We start from the raw sequence: 17771 nt of genomic DNA on the forward strand, positions 1-17771 counted from the left end.
CAGTTCTGGTTTGTAATAAGTCTGTGATAAACAGGAAACTGACAATAAAGCTACAAGAGGACTTAGTAGGCAAGAAAGAGTGTTGGGGATGGCTGACACTATGCAATTTTAGTCTGTGTCATTTACATGCTTCTCCCGTAATCCTGTCCCATGTCCACATTCAGCTGCAATTTTTTTAAAAAACAACAACACAAAATCCTCTCAAAATACATATTTAAACACATACTTTAATACAGATTAATATGCTCCCAAAATACATACCGTATTTTTTGCACCATAACACTCACTTTTTTCCTCCTAGAAAGTAAGGGGAAATGTCTGTGCGTGTTATGGAGCGAATGCCTGCGGGTGGCGGGGGGGATCTGCTGCGGTCGTGAGCAGAGGATCCATGGTTCCCCTTCCTTCCCTCCTCCATGGTTACAAAGCATGGATCCACATGGATCCTCAGGATTTTTGCATTGGGCTACTACAAACTCACTGTCAGATCACATGTCTGTGGCCACAGCATGAACCACAAAAATCATATATCCACTATTTCGTTTAGAATATTTTTTTTCTTGTTTTCCTCCTCTAAAAACTATGTGCGTGTTATGGTCTGGTGCGTGTTATAGAGCAAAAAATACGGTATTTAAACACCTTTTTTATACATTTCAGCTGTCAGGTGAGGCATTTCAACATTTGGACAACTGTGAAATCTGGTGGATGGCACATTCCTTCCCATTTGCGCATTACTGTGAAAAGTTCAGATCAGTGATTTCACTGAGGAATTTCCAAAGGGATCAAGTCCCTCAAGAGACCACAGCTCATTTCCAGTTCTCCAAAACATGGTTTGGAGCATATTATGCAAGCCACTGATACAAGGATCTACCACTACATTGGTTGAAGTTGTTCAGAAGATCCATTTCCATCTAGTCTATTTCTTAAACACTTTACGGGTAATGATCATTTTTTTATAATAAAAAAAAGCTCCCAAGTAATAAATTAAATTCAATGCCAGTGGATTAAAAGGGCAGGTTTAGGTTTCATAAAGCAGTATTTTAAATGATGATGTTCCCTCATGGGACTTCCCCTATAGCAGAGAAAGGCATTTCATCCACTTATTGTGGACTGCAGCTCGGTAATGGATAAATACATTTCTGGTCTGTATCTCTTTTGTATCTCTTAATTCTGACATTAATCTGTGACTTTTTAAATAACATTTTTTACAAATATGCATGCAAATTAATCTTCGAATATGTGTTTTTAATGTGATTTCTCTCCAAGTGCACATTTCTAAATGCATTTTATACTGAAACAGGCTTTTCAAAAGCATTTTGTTGGGAGTTCTCTGCATCCAGGAGATCTGAATCAGGCCAGCACGTATCACAATTTACAACATACACAATTCTCAAGCATCAGTCCCTACATTTTACTAGGTCCACTAGTAAGGGATTACCCGGGTGTTGGAGAAAGGTACTCCCTCAGAAGCTGCCATTTCACCAACTGATTACCTCTCAAGTCTGATGCTGCAGCTTCAGAAGTAACATGCATACCCTTCTCACCAAATATTCCTTGATTGCCTGTGGTAACCTGGCAACAGAGATGTTGCCACTTTCCCTAAGAATAAACTGTGTTTAGCCAGAGTTCATCTGCAACATAACCACACCAAATAGCAAAAGCTTTACGAAAGGTCATCTGCATGGAAATTCAACTCAATCTACAGACACAGGGGACAAATGTAACAAAAGCTACAAGGAGCAACAAGGAGGGGATACTTTACAATCACCTCCAGATTATCAAACTAACTTAACCAGTGGTGGCCAAACTTGGCCCTCCATCTGTTTTGGGACTACAGTTCCCACCATCCCTGACCACTGGTCCTGTTAGCTAGGGATGATGAGAGTTGTAGTCCAAAAACAGCTAAAGGGCCAAGTTTGGCCACCACTGAACTAAACCAAAAGTGGGGAACCTGTGGTTCTCAATCCATTGTTTGGCTCCAGCTCCCATCAGTCCCAGCCAGCATGGTTAGAGGTGATCACAGTTGTAGTCCAACAACATCTGGCCACATGTTCCCCATCTATTGACAGATGAATTTTTAAAATCTATTTATTTATTTTGATCTAACTTTATCATTATCAGTTGAAAGCTAATATACAATATACAAGCTACTTAAACCAAAGCAGTACAGTCGTACCTTGGTTGTTGAACGGAATCCGTTCCGGAAGTCCATTCAACTTCAGAAAACGTTCAATAACCAAGGCACGGCTTTTGATTGGCTGCAGGAAGCTGTAGGAAGTTCTTGCATGCAATCGGAAGCCACAGAAGCTGTGTCGGACATTCGGCTTCCAAAGAACGTTTGCAAACAGGAACACTCAATTCCAGGTTTACGGCATTTGGGAGCCAAAACGTTCAAGTTCGGGATCCAAGGTAGGACTGTACTGGTTTTTCTTTGTGGAAAGTAAGAAGATGGAAACTTCTGGATTAGAGATATAGTCTGACTTGGGTTTGAGTTTCCTACAACATCATCATCATCACCCCATGTTACAAATCCTCAAAGACCAGCACATCCACTGCCATTCCTGCAGATGTAAAGAAGTAGTAGAGCTGTGTGTCATCAGCAAATTGCTGAGAATGTACAAGACTCCGGATGACCAGTCAGTGGTTTCCTGTAGATGCTAAATAGCATGAGGGATGAGGTAAGAACCCTGAGAAATGCCACATTTGAAGACTCCACAAGGCTGTGTAGCACACCCCAAGCATCACCCTCTGGAAAAGTTCATCCAGTTAGGACTGGAACCACCTCAAAGTCGTGCTGCCCACCCCCAACTCAGACAGCCACTTCAGAAGGATACCACAGCTGATGACATTGAAAGCTGCTGCGACGTCAAGGAGAGTTAACAGAGACATGTTTTCCCTGTCTCTTTCTTGACAGAGGGGATGCTCTCACAAGATCTCCTGCAAAATCTCGCAGGGCCACCCCCAGGCTTCCAGAGCCAGTGTGCCAAGAGTGCCTTGCCCAATAAGCAAGGCAGAGAGCTTTAAAGCTCTTACTGTGTTGGGAAAACCTGGCATGCAATTAATTTCCACAATTTCAACTGGCCATCCTTCAACCATGCCAGATTGAAATCACACAAGTAAAATATACGTAAGAGGCAATTGGTACTGTACTACTTGATGCAATTGTACTAATACTAGCTGCCAACAATAAGTGGCCAGTAAGATGATGCTTGGGTTTTTAAAATGTTAGGTTTGCCATGTACAGAAAAACAATGTTTTCTGCATAAAATGCTACAGCCACCCCTGCAGTAAAAGGCAGTAGCTATTTGGCAACAGGGACTATTCTGCAATACAGCATCTTGTTCTGTTTATAAATGGCAGCTTTAGATTTTGTAAACTAATCACATAGATACTGGCCAGTTTCCCAGTGTCAACAATAATTTCCATTCCAGAAATGCTAAGCCATTTTGAAACATTAGTTTTCAATGCTATTTTATTTTACATGAATGCATCCAGTTCTTCAGGCACCCCTGATTTCCCCATATGGCTAACACCTAATTCTGCTATTTGGCTGCTAAGGCCCAACACCATTTAGCTGCTGTGCTATGGAAATATCACTGCAATAATACCATTCATGAGGGATAATGAAGGGGCAACTATTTTGATTTGTCATTTCACTGTAACAATGACATCCAGGGACATGCCTAGAGGAAGAACGAAATTGCATCCATTAAAAACATTTCTTGAGCATTATGAAAGGATAATATATACTCCCAGTGCAAGAAAAGGCAAGCAGCATAGTCAATAAAGCTGCCATTTAGTCCAATTTAACACTTGGTGAAAAGGGGTGGGGGAATCACCACGTGTTCAACAAGGCTATCTATCTCTCCAGACACACCACCATTGATGTTCGTTTCTAATAAGAGTGCAAATGACCAACAGCAACCAAACTGGGAACTCCAAAAATGAACTGGAAGAATAAACAAAAAGCAACGAGGTAGACAAATAAAGATAGTCAATAGTCCTACATGTTCTAGACCCCTGAGTGACATGACCTTCTCTGCCTTTCCTATAGTTTGCATGCAGACATCCTCTCCCCATGTCCATGCACATACAGCTGTTTGTTTATCGCTTCCCTGGGATACAATCCTACACCTTTGTATGTGAACATTGCAACCACCATCCCAACCCATCAGCAACTTCTTTTCTGCCAGCATCCTAAGCAGCTGAGAATGACCCACATGGTTTTGTTACTCTCGCACACCCCACAGTGACACAGCATGATGGAGTTGTTCCTACACCACTGCGCGCATGCAGAGGACTTTAGCAAGCTGCAATGTCAGATATTTGTCTAAAGATGTAACACAGAGGGCAACATAATATGGCCCACCAGCACAACAGTTTCTGCTGTCATGTGCCCTGTGGATAGGTCTTGGCAAGGTCGGTCAGAGGTGGAGGTGGAATGGGACAAAGGTGCAACATTGGATCTTGGGCAGGGTTTCTGCAGTCTGGGAGGTTCTAACCTAGGCACTGGGGAGAAGACAAGTGGGTTGTCAGGAGAGATGGCAAATGGCCCAGCTGCCAAAGTAGAGCAGCCTGACTTGACTCCAGTGGCACCCCGTCAGTGAAAAGTCCCACATTCCCAAGGGAGGCGCCTAAGACTAGACTGGACAGTGAGCCAGCCACACTGACTCCAGCTCCATCATCAAGGACACTGCAGTGACAGCACAAACAGACACAACCTACACATAGGAATGGCCACTTGCTTCCTTACTCCCATGGCTCAGGAAGAAAACTGCAAATGACTGTGCCAACCCCACTCTTCAAACGGTGAGATCAGGGGGCATGTCAAGTGCTGGGACAAGACCTTAGCTTGTGCCTAACCATGCATCCTAGGGCTCTGCTGTGACTTCTTAACTGTGTAACCTGATTTGTGCTTGAGCACTGTACTGAATTCTGGAATAAAGCCATTAATAAAAATCTAGCTGAGAGTCCACCTACCAAGTCTGCAAGTGGCAGTCATGGCATCTGCTTTCAGGAAACTCACAACCGAACCCTGTCTCCCCCCCCCCTCTAAAAAAAAACATGTTCCCAGTGCCACACACACAATTCAGTTGTTCTTTGTTCTGGCTGCCCTCTGTTCCTGCAGCCAAACCCTCTCCTTCACTTATTTACACCCAAAGCCCCCAGCTTGCCTGACATCCTCCCTAGCTTCCTCTCTTTGTTGCTTAGGGAACAGCTGATACAAATGCTAGTTCTGTAATTACCAACAATCCCGAGGGACTTGTTTCTACAAATTTTATTGCAATTCAATTTTGGAATTCAGACTCCTGGCATCTGGTTCCTTGCTTATTGCACCCAGAATCATTCATATAGTCCAGAACACCCCTTAGAGCTTGAAGAAATTATGTGAGTTTATGTCTGCAATCTTTTAACGTTTGTTCTCAAGATCTCCCTAATTGTATTCGGTCACTGGCTCCAAACAGATTTTTCAGGTAAATCCAATACTGGGTGAATCGATGCCGATAGCCTACTTCTAGGATTATGGATGACCTCAGAACACCATTTAACCCGACCTGAAGATTCCATTTGCAAGTGGAGAAGGAAATACCCAACTCTGCTATATCTTTGCAATATCTGAAGGGTCTAAACATGCATATCCTGCCAACCTCCCACATAGAAGGGGCAAAATATAAAAGACTCTGAAATTATGAGAACATAAGAAGAGCCTGCTGGATCAGGCCAATGGCCCACCTAATCCAGCATCCTGCTCAACCAGATGCCTGTGGGAAACCCGCAAACAGAGCCCAAACACGAGCCCTCTCAGCCTCCTGCAGTTTCCAGCAAGTGATATTCAGAAGCATCACTGCCTCCAACCGTCATGGCTAATAGCCAATGATAGCATTATCCTCCATGAATTTGTCTAGGCCTCTTTTAAAGCCATTTAAGTGGGTGACCATCATTGCCTCCCACGGGAGTGACTGCCATAGTTTATACACTGAATTTGTTTTCTATGTCCCGAATCTTCCAATAATCACTGTTGTTAGATGCCCATGAGTTCTAGTGCTATGAAAGAGGGAGAGAAAAACTTTTATCTATCCGCTTTCTCCATCCATGCTTAATTCTATAAACTTCTATCATGTCCTCCTTGACTTGCCTTTTCTTTAAACTATAAGATTGTATGCACTGCAAGCTTTCCTCACTCCCCAAAGCTCAATGGGCTCAACCTCAAATAACTTAATTTGGTCTCATTGTGGTTTAAGCCCAAATTAAACTTCTTTATGTTTGGGTGCATTGTGAGTTAAAGCCACCTGAATAGAGACCTCCCCACCTTGAGCCTCCCCGCTATTCACTTTTCCCAGGATGCCCCGTATAGCAGCACAGAAGGTCTAGTGGAGTCCCAGTTTCCTCTCAGAGCCCCCCACTTCAAAACTGGAGAGGAAACAAAAGGCAGTGACAACCACCTTGAAAGCTAGCACTGGACCAACTCTGCGAGGAACCTGAGCTTCAAAGATGGGTTTGTGGTTTACTCAAAAGCAGGCTTAAGATGTCTGAACTAAGGAAGCTTAGTTCCACCTGGCTAGCCACCATATATTAGACCAGCAGTCTGTCCCAAAGGATGCTAGTGAGCCATCAACTTCATGTTTTTACAGCACTGAACCAGGCCCTTTCTCCACCACTGACTCCAAAAAGTAACAGTTTGAAAGTCTCTTATCCCACAAGGTGAGCTATCAGTTCCTCAACAACTTCACCAGCTTTCACTAGCTATTAATTCATGAAATGCACATTTGGATTTGGATACAAATCAAAGCAAAAACGTCCATGCCTATTTCAGCATTTCTTTTTGGTCACACAAACCATTCCCTTGCTGGTAGATTAAATCAGTGAAACTCCCAGTGTGTAGAAGGTTTCTTCTACATTCTTTTGAGTTGCTGAGTCATGGCCTTTGTTTAGGGCACTCAAAATGTTTTTTTCCTCCTCCAGTGCACCCCTTCTCAATACTACAAAGATTAACATTTTTATTAGAAAGTAAAAGTGGCCCAGACACATAGAGCAGTGACTCTTGACATGTAAAAGTATGGGTAAATTTGCTATGGCTGCATAACAACATGTATTTAATGCTTCTTTCCTGCTCTTTATAACAAAGCATTCTATATTATATACTAGCTTGCATAAACTGTAATTTTATATATTTTCCACGTTGGTATAATGACTTTTTTAAAACACCCAAATATTAATGTAGACATTCGTGGCAGTTGAATTATTGCTCTAGCAACTTTTGGGTATAGAAGGGAACTATATATCCCATGGGGGTATTAATATAGAAGACCAATATATTGGGGGGGGGGGAGTCAACCAAGGCATCTGACCTTTGCCCTACACCAGAAGATGTCCTTCACCCAATGAGGAACATGAATAGCCATCTTACATCTCCAAGAATATACAACATTATCGAGTATACAGAGTATTTTATTATTATTATTACATTTATTCAAAATGAAAGTGTACTTACAATTAACAAATCATTCTTTATAAGAACATAAAATTAAAATAAAATAAAAATTTCACCATTGTGACTTCCCTCGACCTCAAGTCAACATCTTTTAGTAAGAATACAGAGTGTTTTAACTCCTTTCCTATGTCCCTCGCTGATACTTTTTGCAGAGGATTGTATTTTGGGCAAAATTTGTACAATGTTTTGGAAGTCTGCTAGCAATGTCAACCATATACTGTGGAGGGTGTGTGATGCACAAGGATCGACCAACCTCAGAAATCTCCATGATAATTTTCTCATGTGCAGCAGTTCTACAATAACTCCCTTTAGTTTTTGTTTTTTTGCTTCTGGCAGGAACACTCTGTGCCAACTGTCCATTAATATTACATATAAAGATGCATCTATCATCTATAAATGCATTGTGATTTTTGTGAAGATATGTGCTTCCTAGAGCCACAGAGTTGGAAGGCACCCTAAGCCTCTTCTAATCCAACCTCCTCCTGCCCACAGCCATCCCTGCATGGGCTCAAACCACCAAACTTCTGGTTAGCAGCCAGACGCACTGACCCATTTCACCACCGGAGCTGCCCTACACTTCTTCTCTGTATAATTATGCTTTATCTCTGATCGGATGGCATGCCATGATCAAAGTAAATCAGGAGAAGAGGGGTCCAGAACATATTTCGCACAAGGGCCCACAACCAAGTATGACCATCCCTGCCTGGTCGCACTGATATATTTTATAGAAGTGTGCTTGGCTGACTGGCTAAAGGATGGTTGCTGAGTTCTGAAGCACACGTGGCTCTCAAATGTTGAAAAGCACCTGCACCACAAAGGATAGTTTCTCAGCAAGGATTATTGCCTGGAGCTCATGCAACTGGAGGAGTCACAGAACACCTCTGGAAACTGCATAAAAGTATTATATGTCCTTGTTACAAAATTAGCTGAAAGGGGCAAATGAGTAAAGTGTGAGCACACAGTTCAGCACGGGTTATGGATAGCTATCAGCCAGGGCAGAATTTATTTTCCTCCAGAAAACAAGCTCTAGGTGTCAACTTCGGAGCTTCCTTTCCACCTGCCCCAACAGTTCAATGCAGAAGATAATACAGACTGAGTTATTTAGAAACCAGAAAAAGTGTAAAAGAGAAGGTATATGGAGGACCACTGTTTGGGGTGGGGGTGGGGAGACAAGCGTATATGACATGTAAATCAAAAAGTGGCACAGAACAAACATAATTTATAGCCATGTTCTGAATGCTAATCCTTTTCTAGCCCAAAATTATTCCCTGCTGTGTAAATGAGGCAGCATTATAATATTGATACATATACAGAATACAAATTGCATTGGGCTGCCCTCTGCACCTACAAAGTCTCAGCACTGAGATTTAAAATATAATTATTGCCTTCATTCTATATATAGGCATAGATCTTTAGCATTAAGTACCAGCCATTAAATTAAAGGAGTTATGCAGTAAATTGTAGGGTGGATCAGTTATTTTCTATAGACTGCTGCATTTTATCGGCTGCATTTTCTATAGAATGCTTCTGAATTAGTTTTGGCAAAGAATCACTACTCTGTTAAAACACACACGTTTATTAAGCAAGTAACCACAGAGCTGCATGCCTAGGGCTATGGCTTAAAAAATAATAATATTACACTGACCCATAACTTTAATTGGGTGACACACAGTCTCCTAAATTTCCCAACAGTTCAATTAAAGGAAATAGCACAGGGTTACCATTAGGTTTGTACCGTTGTCATTGTCATTGATCTTTCAGAATCAGGGCAAAGAAGTGGAGGTGGAGGGCTTTCCTCCCCTTTCAAATGTCTCCTTCTAGTATTATGGGAAAAGCCTGCCTTCTAGTTGAATTGAATTCCCCTTTAATCTCATCCTTGAGCTGGTGGATAGATGCAGTCTTTAAAAATGCAGGATATCGGTGTAATTGTAAATTGATCTGTCTCTTTGGAAAACAGCCAAGAGTGTTCAACCAGCAAAAAGACCCAATCCCTGAAACTGTCCCTCACCCCTTCCCTAACTGCATAAGCCTATATACATGGTCTACTCAGAAGAAAGTCCCATTGAGTTCAATGGAGCTTACTCCCAGGTAAGGAGGAATAGGATTCCAACCACAATAAGACTTTTGGGTTGCTAAAGCTTCTGAAATAACAATACCTGATGATGTATTCCTCACACTACTAGTAGTTCCTCACATTACTAGAGAGCTGACTGTGAGTCACAAGGTGTTTTAAATTTTAAGATCTGCTCTCAGAAAGCTTGGGAGTGTCTTTGAAGCAAGAAGTAGGTTATAGGACTGTTTTAAGAAACACAGCAATGCCAGTAACCTACCACTAAAGGGCTAGAGATCAATGCAGCAGATTTACCTATAAAAAACATTTATTTCTGTTGGAAAGTTGATAAAGAGACACAGTCATGACTGCAGAGTCTTTGAAATCAGACACATTATTCCTTAGTGCCACACTCAAGGAAATTCATCTGTCTATGGTGATGTTGAACCTATGTAGCCTATTTGCCATGGGCTCTTTGGTGATGAGATCTGGCAAGCCATGGGTTATTTCACCTAATCCATCATTAGCGTTCACGTGCCCTTTATGACATACAACAAACCTGGATTTAGCAATCCTGCTCCTCCCGTGTGATGAATCTAAACACATTTCACAATAGGGTAGACAGAAAGGCATGCAGGTTCTCTCACCTTTTCTTTGTGCATTATTTTTTTTAACATTCTTGGGGCACTATGGGGAACCGCCGTTACTATTATTGTCATCGTTTTTTGCTCTCCCTTCCTAATCACTTAACGTACACTCTGTTAGCACAGGGCACAGAGCGATTAGAAAACAACAGTGAGGTTAAATCACCATGGTACAGCCTGGACAGCCATCTGTCATTAAATGTGTGCAAACTGATACTCTCCAAATAAAACAATCAGGGGTGGGAGTGGGGGGGGGGAGAACACATTTGACAAGAGCATCGATAACCACCGGTGCAACATTCAGCCAAAGGCAATGCAGCAATATATATCCCTCTCCTCCACTTACCAGTCTTCCACAAATACACGGATGAAGTTTCAAATTCACTTTGCGCCTTAGCTCCCCGGATTCCAAACAGGAGAAGCACGAGAACTCCAATGCACTTGCTTGAAAGAGATGAAGCCCCTGGACCACCGATTAAAGCTGCGCTCTTCTCTCTCAGCCCCATGCCTTCCAGAAGCCTGCTTCAGTGTCAAAATCTGCCGCACAATGGGTAACCCTTGCGTGAGTAATTTCTTTCCCCCCTTTCAGAATGTCTTCACAGGGAGGGCAGAAGGGAAATGGCTTTCCAGCTATTCTGCATGCCAGTTGAAAGGGGGGGGGGGACTGTTTAACACTAAGGAACAATAGAGCTCTTGCTTGCTGCTGCTGCTGCTGCTGTTTTGGCTGCTGCTGCTACGATGGCAGCGGCTGCTGCTGGTACTGTGGATGTTACTTCACTCTTCCCCATTCAGTGGGTAGTAGCAGTTTCCATCAGCTGAGAGAGAGACAGCTGTCCACAGGGGGCTCCAGCTGACTGAGCAGGTTATCTTGGTCTGGGAGGCAGCAGCAGTCATTTACACCAGCTGGAGGGAGAGGGGAGAGAGAAAGAGAGTGAAACAGTGGAGGGGAGGGGAGAGAAGATCAAGGGAGGGAGGGAGAAGGCAAGAGGGGGAAGGAACACAAATAGCAAATAACCGAATGCTGTAATCACATGCATGCAACCAACTGCATGATACTGTTGTTTCTTTTTGCACGTCTATTGGAAGAATATCCATATTCAAGACTATCCAATAAAAATATTATCATTAAACAAAAAAACATTCCGGAGCATGTTTGAGACAAGCAGGTAGCAACTGTTCAGCACCAATTATTTTCCTGCTCCTTTAAAGCAAGTTGCCAGCATGCAATTCCCACTTAGTAGAGAGCTGACAGGATGGATGATGTTGTTGAAGAGAATCATGACTTTGAGAACAGCAAATGTGGTGAATTAAGCATACTTATCGACAATCAGGATGCTGATGCACAAACTGAATACACGGTAAAGACTGGTGGGGATACTTAGACATGCAACTGATTAAATTGTCCCTTAATATTCATGTAAGAAGGGTCATACAGCTGCAATATTATACTGTCCGGTGGTGTTTTTCTGTCTCAAGTTACATACCCATTCCACTTATATCTGGGTGCAAGGAAGGAATTAAAGGAATAAAGCATCTCATTAAAAATCAGAATGAATTTCATTAATCCTTTAACTGTGCATCTAAGAAAAGCAGCCATTCTAAAATTTTCGTTTATCAAAATGTTTTTATGACAGTAATTTCTTTTTATGAAAAGTAATTCTGAGTTGCAATTACCTCAAAGTGTGTTTTTAAGCATGAATGTGTTAGTAGGCTGTACCATGCAGGGGGCGGGCGGGGCGAATAGGACAAAAAGTGTCTTAACACTTTGCTTGCTGTAAAGTCATACTCAGAGTAGGCCTATGCACTTAAGTGAATCATGATGACTAACATAAATCCATTGATTTCAGTAGGTCTACTCCTGTGTTTGACTTGATCGGGTACCGAGAGAGCATTGTTTTAAATTCACCCCAATGAGCTAGAACAAAAGATAATACTGTCTTATGTTCCTGCATACATCCAGAAATGCAAAGGCCTAGAAGTAGTGTTCTGAGAAGAGGTATTGTAAAGACTAAAACCAAAAAGCATTCCAGCAGCAGAGCAACCAGGGAGTTTTAAATGATGACGCTACTGCAGTTGAAAGAGAAAGCCTTAACCAAGCCTCTCTGGGGAACTCTGTCATTTGCCAGAATCCTTCCCATGCTCAGCCTCTTCCACAGGCACTGGGTTTGAAAAGCAGCCTTGATCAAATAATTCCCAGGTCCTCATCTATTTAAATATTCTGACATCAGAGCAAATTAGCAATGTTGAAGGTTGCAAATTTGTCTTTGTTTACTTTCCACTCTGTTTCGCCTCTAAGAGGGAATTAAAGGCTCAGGAAGCCCTGGCGCTGTGTGAGGCTGTGATTAAGAGAGATAAGCAAGTGTGGATTACCGTTCCTCAGCTGTTGAAAAAGCGGCAACAATCAGGAGATTATGGGTTGATAAGGGATACATAGAAAGCTGTGAGCCTAACAAATTTATAGCATCCATTTCTGACGGAGGGCTAGGGCTCACAGCACCAGGTAAGGTATATAGTCAAAAAATGGGACGCACTTGGTAGTCTCACTTATATGTCTCGTGTTCATTTCACAGCCAAGAAGCTAAGCACCCACCATCATCAACAAAGCATTTATAATCCAGTAACTGGTTGCAAAACCTCTGTGGGTGCATTTATGTGTGCCTGCATATCAACATTTGTACCTGAATTAATAAAACCTGCAAAGTTTTAAAAGGGGTGTCTTTTCCTTTGAAAGCATTTTCTCTTAAGTAAAAACTGCCATTTGACTTCACAAATCAAATTCGGCTGCAGCCCAGTTTCTTTGATAAATACGTGAATACCTGAACTCACGAATACGTGAAGCTGAGGCTTGTGGCAGCTATGAATTGTGCTTTTCTCTACTTTGAATCAGAGCTTTTGAATGTAAGAGGAAAAATGTATCTCAGCAGGGAACGCTGAAGTAGGAACAAGTTACTAGGGTTCACAAGGTTGCATGAGATGAGGGGTGACGAGGCAGAATTAAAATAAAATTTGGTTATTTGAAGCAATGCACGGATTGACACCTCTGTTAGTAACCTCTGTTATTAACATACTTTTCATGGCATTAATCCAAAGCATTTTCAGGCCATGGGCTCTGCATCTCCTAGTGGGTTCTGCATCTCTTACTTTAAAAAGTAGCCATTCGTACAACAAGCCAATTGCAAAAGCTGAGTCACCTTCAGAAAAACTTCCATATTAGGGTAGAGAATCTAGGGCCTTTGAAATGTTACTGGACTCCAACTCCCATCAGCCCCAGACAGGAAGCTCAATGATCAAAGAGGGTGGCAGTTGTAATCTAGCAACATCTGGGTAGGGCCACACGTTCCTGAATGTGTCTAATTGGCTGTTTAGATCACAGCCTATTTAGTCATTTCAGAGGGGGGAAATCTGTCTGTATTATAAAAATTGAATTCATATGCACAGCTCTATCATTCAAACTTCCCCCAACCTGGTGCCTTGCAGATATTTTGGACTACAGCTCTCATCAAACTCAGTAAATACGGTCAATGATCAGGGATGGTGGGAGCTATCATCCAAAAACATCTGGAAGGCACCAGGTTGGAGAAAGCTATTCTGTATTTTTCAAAAAATGAAAAGGAGAAACCATGACAAGGATTATGGACAACAACAATAGCTAAGAGTTCTTTCCAGAGCACCTTATTTACCCATCCTCATCTTTGATTAATCTTTTAATATATATCTGGATTTGCACATGGAACACATGGCATACTTCCCAAACTTGAAAGATGACACCAACATAGCTGCTTGGCTAGCCAGACAGATCTGATGCAGGGGAAGAGGCTAGAAAAAAATCCCTTTACAAAGGCCACACAATGCCCATGACATTCACTGAAACAACAGAAGTAATTAGACACCCAACACTTAAATACAGCCGCTGGTTATGTAGCTGCTAATGTCACAAACCATTCTTCTCACCAAGTCAGTTTTCATAACAGAGGTGCTATTGGTCAAAATGCATATCTAGAACAGAAGATGCATCCCAAAGATCCTTCCTAATAAAGAAATGTAGCCCATAGGGACAACATAATAGCCCATAGCACAACAGAATCTGTCTACGTTAGTTCTGAGCTGAAATGGGAGGTGCACATTGCATGAACGTTTTGTTTCTGTGAAATATACCTCGCTTCTCAGCCATTTTTCACACAGCTTTGCAAAAGGGAAGAATACCATTTCCAAAGAGGCAGAGGCTGGACGAGCAGGGAATGCATCTTATTGCTGGGCACATTCCTACCTAGAGATACCAGGGACTGAATCTTGGACTTCATGCATGCAAAGGCAATGTTCTGCCATGGAGATATGGCCCTTCCCCAAAGGATGACCCACTCTCAGTAGCTGGAATTCTTCTTCCTGTTGCAACTATAGAGGGATGTTGTCTCCACAGACGGCTCAAGTCTTATGCAGGCTGATAAGACCCAAAGGAACTGACTGTGTTTTTAAAAGATCCAAGCATCCACTAGTTTTTGCAAGTTCAGGGAGACTGAAGTGCTATTGGGGGACCTGCCTTCTGAGACTAATCCAACCACAAAAATTATTGTATCCATTCCTGAATCTAATGTGCTTTCAACAAATTTACATTTTAAAAATCCCAAATAAAACAAAGTTGCACACAAGTCAGGCTTTGACAACCAAAGCTAGTCCAAACCTATAAACCTATGGTGCAGCATAAGCTAACATTTTCATATATATTAGATGCCTTCACTTAAGGAACTGATCGTGTTGTTGAATGAATTGCCATGAAATTTGAACATGGCAGCATTCAAACTGGTAGCCACACAAACCCACTGCTCAAGATCAGAATGCAAAAATGAATGTCCAGTTTTTACATCATTAAAAATAAAAAGCTTACAATCATTCTTCAGTCATATAGGTACAAATCCATGTCTCACTGTTGCTTCCAGTTTGACTGACGAGCCAAATTCTTTCTTTAGAAACTGTCCACAAAATGAAAAGATTACAGGCTAGGACAACTCCTATTTTTGAAAGTAAATCATGACCTGTTCTCTTTCATACTAGGAGTGACTATGAATGCAACCTTGTGCTGGCCTGCCCCAGCATCCCATTGTGACATCATACTGTGTTTTTAACCTCACTGTCCAATGAGCAGCAGCTCAACTCCATAATTTGCTTTGTTTCATAACAACAATTCCTTGTGGTTGAACAGCCAACTGCCTTTGAAGTAAGGTATATTTTAGACACATTTGAGATGTTGCCGGAAACCATGATTGCTGCCACCATTTTGGATGCTCCTACGGTATTCTGGCGATTTGTAAATCCTCATTCCAGGTGTTTTAAGATGCACTGCATGCCTAGGTATCATATGTCCTATGCTTAAAACAGCCAAGATTTAAGTATCCAGTTAACACACAACTTAAAGCTCCAAAGCATCAGTGCTGGTTACAGACAAACAAGAAGACAGTGTGGTGTAGTGGCTAGAGTATCAGACTACTACCAGGGTTCAAGCCCTGACTCAGTCATGAAGGTTATTGGGTGACCCTTGGGCTAGTCACCATTTCCTTGCCCTACCTTGCAGCGTAACTGTAAAGATAAAATGGGATGAAGGAGAACCACATATGCCACCCTGAGTGCCTTGGGAGGAAAGGCAGGGCAGAAACGTAATAATAAATATATAAATAAAATATGGTTGCTACTAAGACCAAGCTTAAATGGTTCCTGTATTTCAGTAACATTTTTTGCTGTTCTAAACAAATACAACCATTTCAACCATATTTCAGCAAAAAAATATTCACCACTTCCTTTACATTGTCCCCACCGATCCCTCTCTTGCACACTCAACTTGTTTCATATGGCTCCAGTGACATCATGACACAGCCATATCTGATTGGCTACATTGTGTTCTGATGTCCTCACATCTACTATGTGGTCATTCATGGACCCTGCTCTTAACTGATCTAATTTACCCTTACAGGTGTCACCATGCGGCTGTAGCCAAATGTTGATATGTCATCCCAACTCAGTACTGCTGCCGGCACTGAGGGGGCAGTTGGCAATGTGCCCTTGGGGTAGGGTGGGGGAAGGCACACACCACTGTGACCACTGCCCCCCACCTTGGCTGCTCTACTTTCTCTCCCCCCAGCTGCCTCCACCTCATTTTCTTCTCTTCCTTTCCATGTTGCTCTAGGCACTCTGCTCCCCCATCTCAACCCACCCAATATGACCATGGCCTCTCCATGTTCTCCTCCACACCACCACCACCACTGCAAGCATGTTGCAAAGAATTTGACTGCTTGCACCTACACACTCTACAAGGTGGCCCTTTCCAATTATGCTGGCAGAATTTTAAAAGGCAAGCTCAAAATGAAGCAAGCAAGAGCTCTCACTTCAAGTTGCTGAAGACTGGAAATAAAGGGGGTGCACTTCTTAAGAGAGAGTGGAACAGAGCTCCACCACCGCCTCACTTCCACCAGCCTTCCTCCTATGTGCCCAGAGGCATTCTAGGAATTTCCCTCTCACTGAATGGTTCAGGTGACCACCCTATGTGTTTATTTGGAATAAGTCCTGTTGAACTCAGTGGGGCTAGAGAGGCTCGTCCACATTCCCGCTTGCCCCCAGGAAAACTTGCTGTTTACTGCCAAATCGGAGCAAACACCAATTGGGTTTTATTCAGATAGATGTCTGCTCTGATTTAGCTCTAAAGAGCAGTTTTTTGGGGGAGGGTGCAGTGGCACAAAGGCAAAAATCGCTCAGACCCATGCCTCAAAAGCATCATAGAAATGGAAAACTGCTTGGATCCATGCTTTTGTGAGATGGAGCAAGCGGAATTCGGAATTCACCTTAGTTCCAGGTGAATACGGCATAGGATCAGATTGTGATGCACTTAACAAGAATCACATTTATTCATGTTTATCCTAAACATGTTTACTCAAATGTAAGTCCCACTGAGTCCATTACTTCCAAGTATATCCAGGATGGCAGCCTTAATTGAACACCCAGTGAAAATACTGAGCATGGCTTCTTTCGTATTTCAGGCATTATGTATTTCCAAGTAATTCTAGTCTATTAATGCCACATAGTTTGTATAGATGTTATCAAATTATGCAGAAAAGTAAAAAGTGGGGGTGAATTTTTAATAACACTACTACTTTGCTAATGTATTTTAAGCCTGAAAACACTTCATTGTTATTGTGAGTTTTCAGAACATAGTAAATTCTCCAGTAAATTCCCAAACTAAGAGATGTAAACTGAAAATAACAAAAGCCAGTCTTTCAAGAGGTGCAGTGCATGTGGCCTCTAGGTGTCATTCTTCACCATGTTTAGTCCATATCCTTCAATGGGCTCCTCATTACTTTATGTATCAAGTGAAGATTATTGTTTGAGGAGGTGAAGCATTTTGTTCTAATTTCCCACCCATTGTTTACTAAAGAAGATAAATTTGCCCTGCATTGTTAGAATATTCATAACAAGAGCTCTGGCAACATTAATAAATTAAAAGTAGATGGTAGATTTTTCTTCTTCTTCCAGTCTTCAGATTCCCTTGAGCAGAGATCAGCCCAAGCCAAAGATAATAAAGTATTCATACGAAAAATTAACTATT

The 17771-nt window shown here is 42.0% G+C and overlaps 1 protein-coding gene and 1 long non-coding RNA gene across 5 annotated transcripts in view; one reads left to right on the forward strand and one right to left on the reverse strand.

The window, feature by feature from the left end:
• THSD7A (thrombospondin type 1 domain containing 7A) overlaps nt 1–15245 on the reverse strand; it is a 230684-nt gene extending 215439 nt beyond the window's left edge. For all 4 annotated transcript variants that reach the window (XM_081881830.1, XM_081881832.1, XM_081881829.1 and 1 more), the window contains exons 1-2: nt 15066–15245; nt 10530–11086 (exon numbers count right to left, since the gene is read on the reverse strand). In XM_081881830.1, the coding sequence (XP_081737956.1) occupies nt 10530–10689 (160 nt within the window). In that variant the 5' untranslated portion in view covers nt 10690–11086; nt 15066–15245. The remainder of the gene's footprint in view (nt 1–10529; nt 11087–15065) is intronic.
• Nucleotides 15246–15342: 97 nt separating this feature from the next.
• Nucleotides 15343–16607, forward strand: LOC309325835. Its single transcript, XR_014150057.1, has 2 exons — nt 15343–15470; nt 16359–16607. It is a non-coding gene; the product is annotated as an uncharacterized lncRNA (long non-coding RNA).
• The last annotated feature ends 1164 nt before the right edge of the window (nt 16608–17771 follow it).

Source organism: Podarcis erhardii (assembly GCF_964252035.2).
Source record: "Podarcis erhardii genome assembly, chromosome: 12".
NCBI classification, from domain to species: Eukaryota; Metazoa; Chordata; class Lepidosauria; order Squamata; family Lacertidae; genus Podarcis; species Podarcis erhardii.